General features: G+C 45.1%; 1 protein-coding gene across 2 annotated transcripts in view; it reads left to right on the forward strand.

Moving 5' to 3' along the window:
* The window catches only part of ABAT (4-aminobutyrate aminotransferase), a 47,563-nt gene that overhangs the window by 2,749 nt on the left and 23,145 nt on the right, over positions 1–21,669 (forward strand). The window contains exons 2-6 of one of the 2 annotated variants that reach the window (XM_081887432.1): positions 4,366–4,495; positions 14,776–14,919; positions 18,043–18,140; positions 18,841–18,870; positions 19,950–20,067. In XM_081887432.1, the coding sequence (XP_081743558.1) occupies positions 14,850–14,919; positions 18,043–18,140; positions 18,841–18,870; positions 19,950–20,067 (316 nt within the window). In that variant the 5' untranslated portion in view covers positions 4,366–4,495; positions 14,776–14,849. The remainder of the gene's footprint in view (positions 1–4,365; positions 4,496–14,775; positions 14,920–18,042; positions 18,141–18,840; positions 18,871–19,949; positions 20,068–21,669) is intronic. The other variant, XM_081887431.1, reaches the window with a different exon arrangement.

Below are 21,669 nucleotides of genomic sequence, written 5' to 3' on the forward strand. Positions count from 1 at the left end.
GTCTCTGTCCCCTTATGTAAAAAAATCTCTTTCCTTCAAAAGATCCCAACCAGTTTCAGCCTTGGGGGGTGGAATTTACATTCCATTCAAGTAGTCCCTCGTATTAACTGCTTTTATCGTGGCTGGTTTTCCACGATTAAGGCCTTCCTTCTTCCAGGGATTGTCAGTTGTGAGCAGTTCTTCGACTGGTGTTGCTCTGATGTTTTGAAAGGGGGTTGGGGGGTGGGTTCATGCATTCTAGGGATAGAAGCAGCAACTGGATGGAAGAAAGCATCGCTGCGATTCTCTGAAAATTATCACAATAAATTCTGTCGCACTTATGCAGAAAGGGGTCTTGCAAAGAAGCCCGTATCCCTTCTCTTGCCTGGTTGGGACCAGAAACAGCCCTCCTGTTCCTTCTCCTCACACTTCTTTGTAGGTGGTTTGGTTTAATTTTAATTTGTGGAGGTGGGAGGAGGAAACCTTTCCTGGCAGTGGACGGTAGAAAGATCCTGGATAGCAGGCAGCACATTGTAAGTCCATATATAAATTATCTTGCTATAGCCATGTTATCATCAAACGAAGCAGTTCCGCTTTGCTCTTCTGTGCTGAGTCATGTTTAGGTACTGTTTAATCGATTTGCTGTTTCAGCATAGGGAATTCGCCTTGCGCCGAATCGTGCCGTTTTTTTACACCAGGCTAGTGAGCACAAGCAGTGGTGGTCCAGGGCAGCAGCCTGAGACCTGGTCTTTTCCATCACCTGCAGCAAGAGGGGTATAGAATCATAGAATCACAGAACTGTAGAGTTGGAAGCGCCCCCCACAAGGGTAATCTAGTCCAACACCCTGCAATGCAGGAATCCGAGCTAAAGCATTCCTGACAGGTGTCTATCCATACCCTGTTTAGAAACTTCCAATGAAGGAGAGCCCACTAACTTCTTTGGGAGTCCGTTCCATTGTCGAACATCACTTATCGTCAGAAAGTTCTTTCAATGTTTAGTCGGAGTCTCCTTTCCTCTCCTTTGAATCCATTGGCTTGGGTCCTGCCTGTTATGTACTGAAGTTCTCACCCTGGGCCAGCAGGGGGATACTGTAGATAGTTATGCAAATAAGGGATCAAAAGTGACGTTCAGTGATTGGATAGTTTTAGAAAACTGTTACAGTTACGCTGTACTGGAGCTCTATATAAGCAAGCTGACTGAACCCTTCAGTTCAGTTCTGTCCTGGCCTGTGAATAAACAAGAGCTGTTTGAAGAATCACTGTGTCGTCTGATATGTTCACCCACAACTTAACACTACCCCCTATAGCAGTAGAAAACAAGCTTGCATGGCTGAAATGCACCCTTGAAGTGATAATAACTCTTGGTTACATGAGTGGAGTATAGGGAGGGTTGCAAATGTGCCTTGAAACTAGCCTACTGTACAAAGTAAAATATATATCTGTTGCTCTGCCCCCCCCCCTTGCCTCTGGCCTCACCTGCACCCAGCATGTGGCCCCTGGCAAAATGCCCAGGAGGGAATGAGGCCCTTAGGCTGAAAAAGACTCAATACACGTTCCAGCCAGACAAAAACACCTTGGGCCAATGAGAGGTGTGGCCTACAGAGAAGAGGTGGAGCCTGGAGAGAGGTATAGAGAGCCACATATACGCTCCAAGCCTGAGGTCCTCCTCCCGATGACTTTGCAGCCAGCCAGCTGAATTGTTAAATTTTGCCGGGTGTATTTGCCTAGGAAGTTCCAGTGGAACAGCATGCAAAGTTTTCTCAGCTAAATGAGGTGATGTATTTGGAGCAGCTGCCTGCCACTTTGTGGTGGATGCAAAACACCACGATAGCATCTGTTCCCCAAGGGCGGCACCTGTTCTTTGCTTGATCCTGTTGCCGGTGTGGGAGGGAGGGGCTGCAGTTCCTGCAGGTCAAGGCCTGGGCTTAGCAACTGCTGATTCCCGGCTCTGAAGGAATAATGATGGCAATTACGGTGATCTTTGGAACAGGAGAGTTTGCCAGTTGGCTTTGTTTGGCAGAAATGAGCTGCAGTTTAATTTGTACTCTGATCTGCAGAAGACGAGCTGCTTGTGTGCATATGCAGATGGACTGACACTCTAGGAACACAGGAAACAAGCTGCATAATACCAATTCCTGCATTGCAGGGCGTTGGACTAGATGACCCTCGGGATCCCTTCCAATTCAACCATTCTATACTTCTGTGATTCAGGCCAATGGCCCATCTAGCCCAATATTGTTTACACCAGAGGTTTTCAACATTTTTTAGTCCACGGATCCCTTGACCAACTACCTTCTTTCTGCGGCACCCCTGTGGGGCTCAGGAGCCCAGTTATGTCACCCCTTGCCTGCAGAGCTGGCAGCCTCTCAGCCTTTTTTGAACACCCTCCCTTGTGGAGGCCAGCCCCAGAGGCCCCATTCGCCTGCGGAGCTTGTAGCCAGGGCTGCTGCTGCAACAAACAGCTGTGCAAGCCTTTGGGAGGCAGAGATGCAAGAGGGCATCAGAGGAGGGAGGGAAGGAAAGAGGGACAGAGGCCATGTTGCCCACTCACCCCTGATCATCATTCAAGGCATCCCAAGGTGCCATGGCACACTGGTTGAAAACCACTGGTCTACACTGACAACAAGCAGTGGCTCTCCAGTAGGGGACAGTTCCCAGCCCTACCTGGAGAGGCCGTTGGGGATCGAACCAGGGACCTTTTGCATGCAAGGCAGATGCTCTACCCCTGAGCTATGGATCTTGCCTTGTCATAGGAAGCTGCCTTCTGCTAAGCAACAGCTTTAACCCGAAGTTAGGGTTGCTTTTAAATGAATGTTACCATTGAGATAGAGCTGAAGAGTTGAAGTCCACTACGTCTGGAGGGCAGCACATTGGTAAAAAAAAAGAAGAGGCAAAGGACCCCAGACAGTTAAGTCCAGTCGCAGATGACTCTGGCGTAGTACTGTGTTAACTAAACCAATGGCCTGTCTTGGTGTAAGACAGATTCTTTAAAGGGTGCTTGTCGATAGGCCTCTTGCCTGGTCTTCTGTGGCAAGTAAGGGTTGCCAATTGGTGGGCCAGAAGCAGTTCTTTTAAATTATCACATACACACACATTCCTTTGGGGCCATTGAGGATTAGCAAAATTAATGTGTGGTCAGCAGAGGCTGGTTTAAAACACTCTCTTACACAATTATTAAATATTAGTAACTTTGGGCAAATTGGAATGGTTGCTGTGGGAATAGAACATGCAGACTGACCATTTTTGTTCTGAGGTGGTGTTTGGGTTTGAGGACAAACACTTTCCTCAAAATCTTTCAGTCAGAAAGATCTTTGCAGTCTGCAACCAACAAAGAAATGTTTGTATGGGTGTCTGGCTGTTAAGTGCCATCTTAAAGCAGTGTGTCTTGTTTTGCCTGAAAGGCTTGAAATGTTTTTGGGTCCAAAAGAGCTTGGCTTAGTTTCATCTCTGGTATAATGCATGTGTATCTGATGTAAGTGTTTATCTAGATGCATAGACCTGGGAATCCTGCGTATTGTTATATGACTATGTGTCTGGCCAGCCGGCCAGGTGAGGGTAGCCAAGGGGTCTCAAACCCTCGGTGAGTTAGGGACTTGCCCTGCATGTGAAGACAAGCTCAGGCGGATGAACAGACAAGACCAATAGTGGGTCCAGTGGTTAGGAAGGTGGTTTCTGCACATGAGGGGCACATGAGGCTCATCAACCTGGGAAGGTAGCCCATCTAGGAGAAAGAAAACTGATCTTAAACCTCTGCTGCCTTGTGGCTGTACTCCTTCATGAGAAAGGATTAGGGAGTAAACCCCAGGGAAAAGTCTGTACCCACTGCCTTGTGGGACATCTTCAGTTAAAGCATCCATGACAAGTGGCCAACCAACTTCTGCTTAAAAACCTGCAAGAAAGGAGAGTCCACAACCTCCCGAGGGAGACCATTCCACTTTAAAGCAGTCCAAGTTCATGGCCGACACTACACCCTATGGGAACAATTCCACGGTTTATTTATGCAGTGTTGGTCCCAAATCTTCTAACATTACAGCTTCCTCAGGCTCTGAATAGCCTGCCTTGCACTGCCTACAAAAGGAGGTTGCGTTAGTACGGTAAATTGTAACAGCTTTCTGTATTTCGTTCTCATTAGAATGCTTAATTCCACAGCGTCTTAGAATTGCATCAGATGTGAATACTGGTCATTTATCATAATGTAGGGGTTGATTGAGTGATTGGTTGCATCAGATGAAATGGAGCCCAGTTAACAAAAAGGATGCCCCATAATAAACTTGTTAGATTTTAAGGTATTGCAAAACTCTCTGGAAATGTCTTTAGAATCGTTGCTATTCTGAGTAGTTTAGCAACAGTGAAGTCGCTGGGAACTGAATTTACACTCTTCATCAGCATGGTGTCCTCCCAGATGCCTCTGAAATTTAACTTCCATCATCCCTGACCATTGGCCATGCTGGCTCATGAGAGTTGGAGTCCAACAACATTTGGAGGGTGTTGATTCTCTCTGCAGAGGATTGAGCAGGTAGTACATTGGAATCTATTGATTGAACTCAGGGTGATTTGCAGTTGATAGGCAAAAGCTTTTGACTCCCAAATTTTAAAAAAGTAAAATTATATGTTTATTTTATTTTATTTTTAAGATACCATGATACCTGGCCATGTGCTTATTATTTTATCTCTTGTTCTCGTATGAAATATTAGTAGTAATTTGTTGCCTTTCATCAGATTTCATTGTGTCTGGAGAGTTTTGTGTTAGATTTTTTTTTATCTATAGTGACTTAAATTTAGATGTGTCTTTGTCAATTGTCGTGTCGCTTACAGCCTCATGGACTGAAGTAGGTAATTGACACCACTGCCTCCACACTCCTCTCCCACCCACCCCCAGCCACTTTTTCACCAGGCTCTGCTTTGGGAACCTAGTAAAAAGCAAGATGGGAAGCAGGGACATAACTCAGTGCTACAGCTCTGCATGCACAAGGTCCCAGGTGCATTATCTCTCATTATCTCCAGGGAGGGCTGTGAGAGACCCCCGGCTGATATCCTGGCGAATCACTAACAGTCACAAACTAGATCAGGGATGGGGAACCTTTTGGGGCCAGATCCTTATAGGAGCAGCCTCACCTGTCCATTACACGATGCCACAATGACATCTAGTGCAAGGTGCTTTGACGTCCCAGAGTCGGAACTTCAAAGCACCTTGCAAGGTGCTGCTAAAAGAGAGATTTTTCCCCCTCCTTTCTTTTTTTAGCAGGGGGGTTCCATAGAATTTGCTGAACTGAGCAGGATTTAACTCCCCACTCATCAGTTGATAAAAGTAGCAGTTAAATCCTGCTGCTTTGGCTGCATACCCTTCCTCTGTGCTGGGAATGGGTGCACAGCCAATGTAGGATTTAACACCATTCTCCTACCCATCAGATGATGTCGTGGGTTTTGTCAGCTGGTGGATGTGGTTTGGGGGAAATGGGTTTGCAGGCCAGAGGTTCCCCAGCCCTGGGACAGATGAACCCAAGGAGCTACCTTAGTGTAGGGCAGCTTCTTGTGTAGCTCCATGCTTTCTGGCATTAGGAGAAACTGGGATAAATGTCCCTCCCTGTGCACTGTTCCAAATTGTGTTAATCCTCACCCACGTTCCCTTCTCGGTCATTTCTTTCTTGTTCCAGTGCCTGGTTTTATGACTGCTTGCAGAGTGGGGAGGAGATGCCTGGCTGTTAAATCTGGTCAAAAGTCATAAAGGGAGCCTTGTCTTCAGATTAAAAAAGAAGAGAAAAGAATAAACCCCAATCAATAATTGTGCTTTGGGGCCAGATCTTGCAGTCACGCTGTGGAACTTCAGCCTCTGATCAACTCATTAACTCTGTGCCGATGGTGTCAGCCAGGAAGTCGAGCAGCTCGGATTGCGGGATTCTCTTAGCCAGGTCTATTAACTTTGCAGAAATCAATAATAATAATAAAATCGCTGCAGATGAACCTCGCGGTGCGGCACGTCAGTTTCATAAAAGCAGCTGAGGACCGTGGCGCTTGGTGGATGCAGCTCCTCAGTTGGGACATTTCCTCCCCTGAGACGATGCCAGGTGAACCTGGCAGGATCCAATCTCTTGAACCCTGTGCAACCACAGCTAGGCATCTAATGCAGCAGCTGCCTGTCTGGGATACCACCAGGGAAGGGGTCACTAACCCCTGGCCCTCCAGATGTTGCTGAACTGCCAATCTTAGCAATTCGTGCTGCTCAGTGTTCAGGGATGATGGGCATTAGGAACATAGGAAGAACATAGAAAGCTGCCTGGTGCCAAGCCAGACTTACCTTAATCATGAACGTTTATTTCAATGGGTCTGCTGTAAATTTGATTAAGGTAAGATGCAGCCCAGGGGTGGAAAGGAGAAACAGAAAAACCAAAACCTGCAGATTTATCCCTCCTTTTCTGACACATAGTTGGATCATAGAGAAGAGACCCTGAGGATCATCTAGTCCAACCTAAATATGCAGCTGTCCCATATGCAGATCGAACCTGGTGTTATCAGTACCATACTCTAACCAAATGAGCTATGCTTGATAGGCATGAAGCATTGTTGGGGAAGGACTGTACCTCATTGGTAGAGCATTTGATTTGCATGTGGAAGGTCCCAGGTTTAATCCCCAGCACCTCCAGGTGGGAAAGGGAATTTCCCCTGTCTGCTGCCAGTCAGTGTAAACAATACTGAGCTAGATAGACATAGGAAGACTTCTACCAAGTCAGACCATTGTCTGTCTAGCTCAGTATTGTCGACACTGACTGGCAGCAGCTCCCCAGGTTTGGGACAGGGTTCTGCTCCAGACCTACCTGGAGATGCCAGTGAATGAACCAGGGACCTTCCGAATGCAAAGCAAATGAGCAGTGTTGTTGCCCAAAACATTTGGAGATTTTTGGCCAATTAGCCAATCAATCAAATGTTGCACCCCTAGAAAATATTCAACCTTGATGGGTTTGAGGGTATAGATATTTGGGGTGTAGATGTTGATACGTTCCAGCTTTTCTTTAAAGGTAAGTCCTATCATGTGAGCATAGGGGTCTCTTAGGTCCAGAGGCAGAACTTAAATCATTCTAGGTTGGATTTTTATTTTTTTTAAAGTTAGCTCATTTGAGAGCGCTTGCTTTTGAAATGATAAACCAAATGCGGCAGCAGTTGTCCTGCTTGGTTTGTCTTCTCCTTTGTGACGCTGATGTGGCCTCGTTGGGTCGCTTGCAGGCATAACTGATGTGCTTCCATTTGACATTTTTGTCTCTGTCTCAAGAGGCTGCCATTTATTTATTTTTTATTTTTTTTTATTAAAGATTTTGTTGATTTACAAAAGTGTGCAATGTTTGGAGTTGTGTTTTTTCCCCATGTAACATTTTTACAAATCAGTTTCATTTGTTGAGACATTAGAAAGAAAAGGAGGAAAGAGGTGAAGGGAGGGAAAGATGGGTGGGGGTGGGGTCGGGTGGCGATGTTTCTATTTACTTTATGTAGGGTTTGGTGTCAGCATTGCTTGTGCAGGTACTTTGCTGTTCCTTTGGTGTTGAGAGAGGTTGGGGTTGGCCTAGGGTGTGGTTATTCATTTGTGGTTGGCTGTGGTGGTCTTTGTTTTCATGTATGGGTGGGGTGGGTGTTTTGGAACAGGTTAGCCATATTGATTTGTATACTGTTGGTGGATTTTTGTTGTTGGGCTGTGTATGTGATAAAGGGGAGCCATACTGGGGTGAAGGTGTCTTCTTCTATTTGTCCCCATGTCAGTTTAAGTTTATTGGTTAATTTTTCTAGTAGGGCTGTTTCCCATACTATTTTGTACCATTGGTCCATGCTTACTCTTGACAGGTCTCTCCAGTGTCTGGCTATGATGCTTCTGGCTGCTAAAAGTAGGTGGGTTATGAGTTCTTTGTGGTGTAAGTGGGCATTATAGTCTTGGAAGATGTTTAGTAAGGCCAATTCTGGGGTGATTTCTAATACGTACTTGGTTATTTTACTTATTTCTCGTTTGATTGTTGTCCAGAATGGTTGGATTTTGGGGCACTCCCACCACATGTGGAGGTATCTGTGGAAGGTGGCCTGTGGAGGTGCACCTTCTCCAGCATTTTGGTGAGGTACCTGGGCGTATTAGCACTAGTTTTCTTGGTGTTAGGTACCACCTGTAGGTGATTTTCAGAGTGAGTTCTTTTCTTTTCATTGATATGGATTTAAAGGGGGGTTTAGACCACATTTTGGTCCATTGACTGTGGTTAATCTCATAGACTATGTCATCCTCCCATTGTTTTTTGATTGCATCTAAGGAGTTTGTGGGATTTTGTAGTAGTATTTTGTATATTACCCTGTGTGTTCATCTTGGAATCTTGCAACCAAAGTCCCTGTCTCTCTGATCCTTTAGGGCAAATGGGATGGTGCCCTGCCTGCCTGCCTGCCTTCTTTCTTACGTCCCCAGTCCGGGAGGGTGACACTACTTGCCAGCTTCCCCCTCCTTCATCTCAGTGTTGCTTTTGCGGAACTCAGCAGGGAGGAGGAAGATGGATGCTAAATGAGAATTAGTTCCCTCCACTTGTCATTGGCTCTAGCACCACCTGCTGTTGGGCTCCCTGTCTTCCACCCTACCAGTCACAATGGTCACCAGCCACCCCTGCCTGACTCATGTTTTTGGATATAGATCTCAGAAAGGCTTGGTCTGGTTAGGTTTGGCTATCTTTTGGTAGGTTTGGTGATTCCCAAAGTGGGCAGTACCTGGGGGTGGTGGAATTACCTAGGGGCGCTGAGGCAAGGGGGCAGCAAGGGGCTGCTGCAGGTGTATGAGACTATCCGACTTCAAAAAGCTGGCATCAGTGGATCATGTTCATCTGTTTTGTTGAATTAATTAAGCTAAATAGTTGTAACCGGATTTTGGGGGGAAATGTGCAATTAAGTGTTACTGTTTTGAATTGTATTCTGTTGTTATCTTCCTTAGTGGACCATGCAAACCGCTATTCTGAATAATGCCTTTTATAGGGTAGAGTATGCAGGCACTGGGGATGAGTTTATGAAACCAAGGGGGCATTGACCTGGAAAAGTCCGGGGAGCCACTTATTTCATGGGAGATAAGAAGCATCACATAAGAGCTTTAAATTAATGTTGACTGCTGAAAATCAGCCTTGGGACATGGTGGGGAGACTGTGCTGGGCTGCAATTCTCATCACCTTTAACAAACTGTGGTCCCCAGGATTCTTTGGGGGAAGCCGTGTGCTTTAAATGTATGGTACCTATTCAACCTGAGGTTACAGCTGCACCATATATTTAAGGCACATGGCTTCCCCCAGAGAATCCTGGGAACTGTAGTTTGTTAGGGAGCTAGAAAGAAATTGCTGCCTGCCTGCATCCCTAAGTAACACAGAAGACTTTGGGCCAAGAGCGTGGAGTTTATCCTGTTTTATTGCCGTACCACTGTCCTTCCTAAAGCTACTGAATATTTTAATATTGTTGTGTAAGTTAGGGTTGCCATACTTCAAACAGTTGGAAGTTGTTGAGCTGCTGCTTCTTTTGCCAAAGTTGTTGAGCTTTTTGTAGTTTTGCCCAAAGTTTTTGAGCTATTCTTGAGGAATATCTCAAAAAATGACACTGCCGACATGGGTTGCCAAACGTCCAGGTTTTCCTGGACATTTTGGCGATTTCCGCTCAGACACTGCTTCTGAATGCAGTATTACGGATATGTCCAGGAAATTCCTGGAGAAATTTGAGGCTTTTTGCACTTTAATCTAATTTGCACTTTGCTATCTTTCCAAAGTCGTACTTCTCTTAGTTTTGTAAGAGAAGTTCTCTTTCCAAAAAAAGAAAAGTGTACAAGCATAATGTGTGTGTTGGGGGAACGCGTGCATGAAAACAACATAGAAAAAATGGATTACAGTTAGGGGAAATCCCTTGCAAAGATGTGTAGATCAGGAGGAAATGGAACAAAAATGCTGGCAAATTTTCATTAGAGATTCCACGCTCCCCCACAAAATAAACACACAAACTGATGTGAAAATGTGGCTAGCTGAATTTCAGATGGTTAAACAGAGAAATTAAAACTGGTCTACCCATTCTTACTGGGGTGTAAACAGAAAAAAAAAACTTAACATGCATTCCAAAATATCCCCACCCAAAAAATAATAATTCCCCCTTACACAGTCTCACACACAGAAAAACCATAACCATTGAGCCATATATTTTCTGTGGTGTACTGATGACTGGACTAAGGTGCTGTCTCCTATCTAATAATTATACATTTCCTTGCAGATTTTCCCTGTCATTGGTTACTACAGCAACAGTATAGTGATAGCTCAGCTGAAGAGCTGTCTGGGTGATTTATGGCTCAAAAGACAATCTCCCCCCCCCCCCCCCGCCCAATCCCTTCCCTCTCATTGGAACATTCCTTGCACTTGTATTCTTGCCCCACTGCGGGTGCCATGGCAACTTATTAAGGGGGGGGTCACCTGAGGCTGCTGCATTTTCTCCTGGTGAGTAAGGCAAGAGCTGCGGTCGCTCAGGCTTTGTTACTACACTTTCACCGTGTATCTCTGCACACACATCACACATCTGTGAGTGAGCAGGGCGTAAATGTGTACATATTAAATCTCCCGTTTCTGGACTGTGAACTTTTCCATCTTGCAGAGGAAAGCTGAACTAAGGGAAGATGGCTGATTTTTTTGTACACTAATGGTTTCTGTGTATTTAGCATTGCATGCGGAATTTCATAGTACAGGGTCGCTCGGTGTTATTTTTATCTGAGGCTGGATAGGAAGGGAAAAGGTTTAGATAATATAGATGTTAGGGCAGGCTGGTTCGTGTTCTCTCTCTCTCTCTCTCTCTCTCTCTCTCCCTCTCTCTCTCTCTCTCACACACACACACACACACACACACACACACACTCACACACACAGCATCAAGCAATGGCTTGTATGTCAGCCATATTTATTACCTATAGCTGCAGGCCTCTGCTGCAGGTCACAATAGACAATGACAAAATTATTGTTGTTCATCATTATTATTTGCACATATTTGCTTATTTATTTGGTTTCTTGCCTTCAAATTTTTAAAATGCAATATTAAGAACAGTTAAAACAAATTACAGTCAAGAGAATAAGTTGGGAAATGTATATTCCTCAGCTGTCAAAGGCCAGACTCAAAGGTTACATCTTCAGCATTGTGCAGTTTATGGGGCTGCCACACAGAATGCACCTTTCCAGGCAGCCTTCCCCCCCCCCCAAGCTTATGAGAGTGGGGAGAACTACCCATAGGGCCCCCTCCATCATTCTGAACGTAAAACAGCATGAAAAAAATGTTCAGCTTTGTTTATCGTTGCGATGCTAGCTATGAAAAAAGAATCTTAACATCTGTAATTTCAATCCAGACAGAACCATCAGCTGCACAGTTAACTCTCTCACATCCAAAATACTTTTTCTTGAATATCTTAGCATTGATAGGAATTTTAAAAATGAAATAAATCACAACCATCAGACTTTGCAAATGGATTTTTTTTAATTAACTGTAGTAGGAACCTCCACCCCAAGGTTTTTTTTTATACCAGGAGCATAATTAAACAAAGTGCACAATTCCTGAGATTCAGGACAGGCCCCAGCACTCACATAAAATCCAGTTATCTTTCCTCTGTCTCCCATCCCAGTAAGCATCATTAAACCAACGGAGAGGCATAACTCTGGATTGTATTCAATGAAATGAACCCCGTGTTCACAGACTTGATTTTAAGTTTAGAAAATAACTACTGTACATAGACAAGGGACGCGGGTGGCACTGTGGGTTAAACCGCAGAGCCTAGGGCTTGCTGATCAGAAGGTCGGCGGTTCGAATCCCCTTGACGAGGTGAGCTTCCATTGCTCGGTCCAAGCTCCTGCCAACCTAGCAGTTCGAAAGCAGATAAATAGGTACCACTCTGGTGGGAAGGTAAACGGGGTTTCTGTGCACTGCTCTGGTTCGCCAGAAGTGGCTTAGTCATGCTGACCACATGACCTGGAAGCTGCACGCCGGCTCCCTCGGCCAATAAAGCAAGATGAGCGCCACAACCCCAGAGTCGGCCACGACTGGACCTAATGGTCAGGGGTCCCTTTACCTTTACCTATAACAAATATAATCAGTTACATTTCCATTATTTTATAGATATTTAAATGATATTATTGTCCTAATACATATATGATTATTAGTAACCTGCTGTATTCTGTATAAACTCGTTCCAAATGTTATATAAAGTCTACGTCTTTTTTTTCTTTTTTCTTTTTAAACGTATTTTTTATTAAAGATTTCTTGGTTTACAAAAGTATGTGCAATGTCTCTTTTTTCAAGTTACATTTCCTACGGATCAGTTTCATGTATTGAGACAGCAAAGTCTACATCTTTAAACAAACTGTTCATATGTTGCAAGTGTTGTCACATCATTAATAATAATAATAATAATAATAATTTATTATTGATACCCCGCCCATCTAGCTGGGCCTCCCCAGCCACTCTGGGCGGCTTCCATAGAAACCAAAAATACACTAAAATATCACACGTTAAAAACTTCCCTGAACAGGGCTGCCTTAAGATGTCTTCTGAATGTCAGGTAGTTGTTTATCGCTTTGACATCTTGTGGGAGGGCATTCCACAGGGCGGGCGCCACTACCGATAAGGCCCTCTGCCTGGTTCCCTGTAGCTTTGCTTCTCACAGTGAGGGAACCGCCAGAAGGCCCTCGGCGCTGGACCTCAGCGTCCGGGCAGAATGATGGGGGTGGAGACGCTCCTTCAGGTATACTGGGCCGAGGCCGTTTAGGCTTTAAAGGTCAGCACCAACACTTTGAATTGTGCTCAGAAACGTACTGGGAGCCAATGTACGTCTTTCAAGACCGGTGTTATATGGTCTCGGCAGCCATGAATCCATTGATTAAAGGGGATCAATACCTTTATTGTTCCAATTCATCAATACCAGTTTCTTGCAGGCCGCCCCTGCTGGTTGGCAACTGTGAGAACAGGATGCTGGACTAGATGGGCCATTGGTCTGATCCGGCAGGCTCTTCTTATGCTACTAAATAGTGTGTAGAACACATGGGCATTGCAAGCAAGGATGTGCTTTATTCATTTTTAATAAATTATGCAACCCAGGAGCAATCGGCTGCAAATGTAGAAGCTTGGAATAGTGTTGAGCAAGAATCCTTGGATGCATCGTTGCAATGGGATTGGGTGACCCAAGCGTGGTCCATGAGTCAGCGCATATCATTCGCTGAACTTGATCTGACCTGCTTTCCCAGCAGGGATGCATACCAAGACTCAGTGCGCCAGAAAGGGAGAGATTTAATGATGGGATGGCGAAAGAATTACAAAACCCCTTTTAGCTTTAAGAGATTTGACTGCTTGTTTGGATAGATTCCACAGGGAGAGTTACATTCCCTGGGCCGTCTGTAACATGAAGGCGATTTGAGTGTCAGACAAAATAAACCCGAGGAAATGCCTGCAACCTCTCCAGCTTTGTGTGTTGCCGTGGCAATTTATGACCTTTCCAATACTGTAAGAGGAAAAGCAGGAACTGCTAGCTAGGAGCTAAATAAAAGTTGCCATGTGCAAAACACAATACAAGAAGATCACTCAAAATAAAGATGGTAAATTCCCACTGTCAGAGGTTAGCAAAAAAAATTATCTTTTTCTAAAAGGTTTTGAATCTGGAGTTGAAATTATTGATTGAATTCAGTCTGTGGAAGGAAAGAAGGAAAGTGGGCCATGAAGGGGGGGGGAAGCAACATAAGGGAACGATGCTAGCATTTCAATTAGTCTTTCTAAATTCTTTGCCCATTGTTAATGTTAATGCAAAAAGGAAGTGGCATCAATGGGACAGCAGAGGCCAGATATACAGATTTTGAAAAACTTCCACAACGGGACAGGGATGAAGCCAGGGGCTGGGGGTAGGTATGTTCCTTTCATCAAATCAAAGTATTAACAGTATAATATAACATCAGTGTACATATTGAGATTATGTGCATTCTAACCAATACTGGACGCAGCTCCCATTTACAGTGGTACCTCGGGTTAAGAACTTAATTCATTCCGGATGTCCATTCTTAACCTGAAAATGTTATTAACCTGAAGCACCACTTTAGCTAATGGGGCCTCCTGCTGCTGCCACGCCGCTGGAGCACAATTTCTGTTGTCATCCTGAAGCAATGTTCTTAACCCGAGGTACTATTTCTGGGTTAGCAGAGTCTGTAACCTGAAGTGTATGTAACCTGAAGCATATGTAACCTGAGGTACCACTGTATAAAGCTAAATAAAACTGAAACAGCAACAAAAGTAGAACTTTGTAGTAAGCTCATTCACGTGTTCCACTGAATACAAGTAGAACTCGTCTTTGCACGTCTAGGAGTGTTTGTGTTTAAGCTTGTCAATATGTACGCCTCAACTATTGTATGCACAAAAACATACAACTTTGAATGTTATACTGTATGTGAATATGAGTTTACAGGTCAACTATTTGTGTACACAGGACAGGATGGTGGTGATTAATTCGTGGAGAACTAGGCTGTCATTGGCTACCAACCACAATGGCTGTGCTTTGCCCTCGCAGTCCGCAGCAGAAATGCTTCTGAATACCAGTTGCTGGAGAGCAAAGGAGAGTAGGGTGTTTTTTTGTGCTGGAATCCTGCTTGTTAGTTTTCCACAGGCATTTGGTTGGCCTTTGTGAGAACAGCATGGTGGACTGTTGGGCACCTGATCCAACAGGCTGTTGTTCTTATGGGGCTATGATTCATGGTCACAGGAAGAATGTATTTGCTTGTGTGTTGAGTCTCTTCCTTCTCTGTCTCCCAGGTCATCAGCAGCAAGGGAGGAAAAAAGAAGGTTTGATCCTTTGTTTTTGTTTTTGTGGTGGAAGAAAAGGGGAAATGGCGTTGATGCTGCTCAGCCGACATCTAACGAGTTCGTTACAACAGAACTCTAGGATTATTGCAGCTGGTAAGTGGTGGGGAGAGCACATGAAACAAAATAATGGAGATATTGGTAGAGTTCCACAGCTCAAGGCAGTGGCTTATATTAGTCCTGTGATGAATATCTCCCCCATGTTTCCCCCCTTCCTCCAACTAGTCTTCATCTATTTATGGAGAAAATAAATCACATTTGGAAATTACTAGAGGGGAGAGAAAATGTAATTGAAATTCAAGGGGGCGGGGCTTGTCTTGTGCCACATTCACACCACACATTTAAAGCACCATGATATCATTTTAAACAGGCATTGCTTTCCCCCAAAGAATTCTGGGAGCTGTAGTTTGTTAAGGGTGCTGAGAGTTGTTAGGAGACCCCTGTTCCCCTCCCAGAGCTATAATTCCCAGTGTGGTTTAACAGTCAATCCCTCTTCACATGAACTCTGGAACTATAGCTCTGTGCAAGGAATAGAGGTCTCTTAACAACTCTCAGCACCCTTAACAAACCACAGCTCCCAGGATTCTTTGGAGGAAGCCATGACTGTTTAAAGTGGTATCTGTACGGGACTGTACAGTAAAATTCTTCAGCTGTGATCACTGCATTGCAGGGTGTTGAACCAAATGACCCTTTGGGTCCCTTCCAACCATAGCTGTCAACGTTTCCCTTTTTTAAAGGGAAATTCCCTTATTCTGAATAGGATTCCTCGCAAGAAAAGGGAAAAGTTGACAGCTATGCTTCCAACTACAGTTATGCGGTTTTATGTTAAAATTCTTTCCCATGCTGCAACCCAGTTTTGAAAAACCCACCTGCTTTTAAGTCACAATTCCCTTCTCAAATGAATTAGTCGGTTGACCTGGTCTGTTGCAACTCTCTGGAAAACGGTGGATCAGTATTACAGCAAGGGTGGGAAATGTGGTTGTGTGTTTGCAACAATCAGCTGGCGCATATTATCTGTGTTGCACAAACAAAGGGGCAAGGGGGCATTGCTAGGGAAATAGCTGGCACTCATGATCTGCAAACAGCACCTGTGGGTGACCCTGCTCCTGCAGAGGCCTCCTCTAGCACCTGCGCTACCCCTGCCCTTTGTTTAATTTAGGCTTGTGGCCAACAAAAGGCTTCCCAGACTGAATGCAGTAGGGTGGTGGAAAGGACAACAAATTGAGGATCCAGAAAGTTGGCCAAAATCATGTGACCGGCAGACAGAAAAATGCTCCCCTGTGCTTCTTTGAAAAATGCTGAGGTGCGCAGGTGGTTGGGCTGTCTTACTTATGCCACATTCACCCCATGCAGTTAAAGCACTATGACACCACTTAAAACAATCATGGCTTCTTCCCCCAAGGAATTCTGGGAGCTGTAGTTTGTTAAGGGTGCTGAGCATTGTTAGGAGGCCTTAATCCCCCTCCCAGAGTTTCAGTTCCCAGAGTGCTTTAACAGTCAGTCCCTCTTTCCAGGGAACTATGGGAATTGTAGCTCAGTGAGGGGAATATAGGGCTCTCCTAGCGACTCTCAGCACCCTCAACAAACTACAGCTCCCAGAGGTATTTGAGGGAAGCCGTGACTGTTTAAAGTGGCATCATAGTGCTCTCAATGTATGGGGTGAATGTGGCCTCAGTATAAGGCAGATTCCCATGTTCCTTACAAAACGTCTTTCTGTGAGCAAAACCAGCCAGGATCCAAAATCTTCCCTTTCTGTTCTGGCCTTTCAAGAGGCTTTTAAATTCCTCTTGGCTGGGAAAGGGCTGGGGTTGTCTGGTACAAACTGCCTCCTGCATCTTGTTTATCCTCTGGAGCTTCTCGTGTTACTCTTCAAGCATCCAATAAATAGGATTCATCTCCCAGAACATTGCACAAGAATTGTTTACTTGCTATGCAGTTCCCACTGCTTGGCCTCCTGCTCTGTGAAGATTCCTGTTAGCAAAACTGCAATCTGAATTTGGGCATTTTTTCACCATGCACCAGAATTTTGGTGAAAAGGTAGATTGGCTCTACAAAAATATCATAGAGGCAGATATATGTCCTGCATTGTATACCCACAAAGTCTAATACATTTGGAGGGCCACAGATTCCCCATTCTTTAATCTAGTTCATTGTTGCTAGTGGTTTTTCAGCATCTCAATGAGAGGTTTTACACATCACCTGCTATCTGAATGACCTTTTTGTTTTGTAACTGGAGACGACACGGATTGGGCCTGGGAACTTCAGCATGGAAATAATGTGCTCTGTCATCTGCACAATGAAATAGAGGAAAGAACCTAGGATTCTGCCTCATTCTGAGCTGGTCCATCTAGCTCAGTATTGTCTACACTGACTGGCAGCAGCTCTCTGGGATTTCAGGCAGGACATTCCTAATCCTTCCTGTAAATTCTGGGGATTGAACCTGGGACCTTTTGCATGCAAATCAGATGCTCTGCCACTAAGCTACAGCTTTTCCGACCAGCAGGAATGTTCATGAATCCTCTATTGCCATCCCATCAACTCAGCTGATCAATGTTCAGAGGCTTCACTGCCACACGTGCAATGCAGTCAGATCAATCAAGCTCTGATCAATAAATTAAATCAGCTAAAGTTTCGGCTGGTTTCATCACTGGAGGGCATACTTGTTAATCTTTTTCTTGGGGAGGCGAGGCTATTTTTGGTCCTAGTGTGTCAGCTCAGTTTGGACAGATGGGGCTTCTAGCCATGCTTGGTAGCCTTTGCTTAATAAATTATGTCAGAGGCTTCCACCAGTGTCTCAGAAAAGGTGTTCGGACTGGTTTTTGATAGAAGGCAACTTTATTTCACTGCAATGGATTTGTTCAATAGATATGTACACTCAGGGCGGCGAGTCCCATTTTGCCACTTGAGGTGATCCCAGAAGTGCCACCTTGCCCTGCTGCTACCACCAAACTACCCACCACCAGGATCTTGCCCCAAATGGACACAATCTTGCCCAAAATCTGCACTGATGATGGCAGTGCTTCTCTGCCACTGGCAGAGGCAGCAGGTGCCCCCTGGAGAGCTTCTGCCACCTGAGGCAGCAGCCTGGTTCTGCCTAATGCCTGGGCCGGCCCTATATACAATCCAATTCTATACATATTACCCAGAGGGGGTCCTATTGTGCCCCTTAAACCTTTAAAAAAAATGACTTCAAATTGGTTAACTTTATATTCCTTGCAGGGCACAGAGGAATCAGTCAAGCTGCAGCAAAAATTGATGTGGAGTTTGACTATGATGGGCCCCTCATGAAGACAGAAGTCCCCGGTCCAAGATCCAGGGTAAATTGATGCATTGAGGCAGCCGTCTTTCAAGCCCCTTGTTATTGTCCTGGTTTGAATGCAGGGATGCAGGAGAATTCGATTCAGTGTGCATTTAAACTGTCACAATCACATTTTTCAAAACAAAGTGAAAATTGAAAGGCAGACATGCTTCCAAATTTGCACTTCTACAAATTTTGTGATGCTGTTTTCCACCCAGTGTTTGCAAAAATACATCTATAAGGGGAAGGTGTGCATATAAAAATGAACATATTTGAGAAAATAACGTACATACATGTGTTAGGAGAAATTGCTTTGGTTCTACACAGAAATGTGTAGAACCAAATTTAGGATTTGAAAAATGTGAAACCAACAAAAACTGAAATTGACAGACCTATCAATCCCAATTGATACATCACACTAAGCCACACAATGGCTTACTGGAAGGTGTGCAGACTCCAGGAGGAGAGATTATAGCCAATTAATTCCTCAGCTGAGCTGAGCCATGGTTTGGCTTATAGTGTCGCCAGAACCCAGGCTCCCACTTCAGCTCCTTCTAGACTAACCAAGGTTGCCCTGTGGTTTGGAGATCTAAACCACAAGCCCTGTTCAGGCAACATGCTAAGCCAAACCATAACTTAGCTCAATGCATCTATCCCAAATATCATCCTGCTTAAGCCACTGGTTATATTCATAATATTCTTTATCTCTTTCCTTCCAGGAATTAATGAAACAGTTGAATAGAATTCAGGTAATTTATCCTGTTTTTAATGTAAAAATATAAATCTTTTGCCCGCAAACCCCTTACCTGCAGAGCCTTATAAGAATACTAGGCAGCAAATCAACTGTGGATGGGTAGGCAACCCTCCTTGCAAATGGGAAGGGGGCATTCAATACTTCTTTGAGAAGCTGGCCATATTGATTTTCAAGGGGGGAAATGGCCCAGAGTCCACGGCTTGGAAGATGCTGCAGATTAGGGAGCTCTTGTCCTTATCTCTCCCACCCACCTCTCCATGGGCCACATTTGACCAGTTGTCAGAGTCTCCGAACTCTCTGTCACCTGGTATCACAATGATGTCAGGTGGGCTGTTTTTACCTGCAGGGTTTGAAATCAAACCACATGGGCAAAAAGCCCAGTGCTTTTTGCAAACCCCAGCAATCAGCTGATGCAAGCAAACCCTCTTTTTGCTCAGCCTTCTTTACCTGCCAACATAGATGACATCAGGTAGAGGGCAGGTATGTGTGTGGCTTGGCCCACACAGCCTTAGGGACCAAGTGGAGAAACCTGGCCAGTCTTCTTAGGCCTGGGAGCTGGAGTTTTCCTTATTTGGATTCATATTTTTTTTATTTAGAGCATTTGCAACCTGCTCTTCAGCTAAAAAGAGCCCCTACCTGGAGATTTACAATCTATTTTTTTAAAAAAGGCACAAAAGGGAGGGGGAGGGGAGAGGAAAAAAGCAAACTCAGTTTCCCTGATACGATGCTGAGGAGCAGCGTGCTGTGTGCCCATGTGACCATTTTCAAGTAGGAAGCTGGTACAGGACCCCAGTGTGGATCAAGGGTGCATTGCTTTTTAATCAGAATAAAAAGTGGCTGCTTCAAGCACAATTGAAAAAGCATGAATAAAGAGTGTTGTGTGTTGATTAGCCCTTAACTTCAGGGCTCTGCCAGGGAGAAAGCAGGCAGACCGGGGACAGTGTCGTGGCCTCAAGTCTTTTTTAAAACCAGAGGCAACCCCCCTCCTCCTCCTGTGCTAAATGGCCTGAATGGTCTTTCCCTCTGTGGGGAGTGGAGCAGTCAAGGCCACTTCTCTCCCTCCCTTCCTTCCAGAATGCAGAAGCCGTGCACTTTTTCTGCAACTACGAAGAAAGCCGGGGAAACTACCTTGTCGACGTTGACGGGAACCGAATGCTGGATCTCTACTCTCAGATATCTTCCATCCCAATAGGTAAGCCAAGAGGATGTTCTCTTGTGGGGGGGGCATGAAACTCCATTCTGGGAGATGTGGGGTTGCCTGCTGTCTTAAAAACAAACAGTTGGGCCATTTTTGCAGGGTGGAGTTGTAAAAGTCCATTGACAGCAAAACAGAACCTCCTTGTACAGTGGCACTCTACCTCTGAAGAAAAACTGCTGGGGCAAATAACAGGGTGGCTGCTTCATGCCCTCCTTGTGGTCTTTCTGGAGGCATCTGACTGGTCACATTTGTTATTGTGGTTAGTTTCCAACTGGGACCAGGGTTCAAATCCTCACTTGGCCATGAAGCTCACTGGGTGACCTTGGGCCAGCAACTCACACTCAAGTTAACCTACTTCACGGGGTTGTTGTGAGGATTAAGTGAGGATCGTGGGAGAACCATGTAGGTCACTTTGAGCACCTTGGAGAAAAGGATGGGGGATAAATGCAATAAACAACAAACAAACAGGAGGCTGGACTGGGCAGACTCTGCACTGGTCCTGCAATGCAGGTTTAGCATTCTTCTTTCCGAGTTGTGAGTCCTAAATTTGAGCAAATGTTGGCCCGAAATGCACGTTCTGGTCTAGAGCCAGGGTTGTCATCGAGCAAGGCACTAGGAGGAACTTTCCAAACTCCGAAGAAAGTAGGTTAGCCTTTACGTAAGACTTCCAAACAGAACTGAATAGCAACAGAAGTGGAACTGGCTAGGCCTCCAAGCTCCTGAAGGGCAGGAATGCAGATTAATGACCACAAGAGTGTGCCATTTTATTTTGGCTAGCTGCTGTGTAGTTACTATGTCTGAGCGGTTTCAACAATACACCAGCGTCAGAAGAGCACCAGCTGGCTCACAAGCTGTCAACGAAATATTTGAGGTTGTGAAAACGGGGCTTGTGACGCTGAGCTTGCAAACTCTTGATTGTGTAGAACTTAATGGGTCACTTGCTGCTGGCTAAGCTGCTGTGATTTGACGGAATGTTCAAAACACTCAACCTGCTCAGGGTAAGTAGTCATGTCATTAGTAGAATGTGACAAACCAGTCACATGGCTTTAGGATCGTTGCCAGAATAATTGGTGCACACAACTTTTGAACACTTTACAGGTGGTCACTGCAGTGCTTTTAGTTGTAGTTAGTTATTCCAGTATCAGTGACTCTGAAACCAGTTTGGGGGAGGCATTTAAAAGAGGAGCATGGAGAGTGTGGACTGGGCCTCCTACTGAAGGTGGGTGCTGGCAAGTCCCATAATCACAGTCACTGCTCTTTGTCTTTGGGCTTCAATAGGGTGGCTAAAGTGTACCTTTCAGGAAGAAGCATTTGAATTTGTTGCTGTCCACTGTAAAGGTAAAGGTAAAGGGACCCGTGACCATCAGGTCCAGTCGTGACCGACTCTGGGGTTGCGGCGCTCATCTCGCTTTATTGACCGAGGGGGCCGGCGTACAGCTTCTGGGTCATGTGGCCAGCATGACTAAGCCGCTTCTGGCGAAGCAGAGCAGTGCACGGAAACGCCGTTTACCTTCCCGCCGGAGGGGTACCTATTTATCTACTTGCACTTTGATGTGCTTTCGAACTGCTAGGTTGGCAGGAGCTGTCCGCTGTACT

Source organism: Podarcis melisellensis (assembly GCF_964234715.1).
Source record: "Podarcis melisellensis genome assembly, chromosome: 14".
Lineage (NCBI taxonomy): Eukaryota > Metazoa > Chordata > Lepidosauria > Squamata > Lacertidae > Podarcis > Podarcis melisellensis.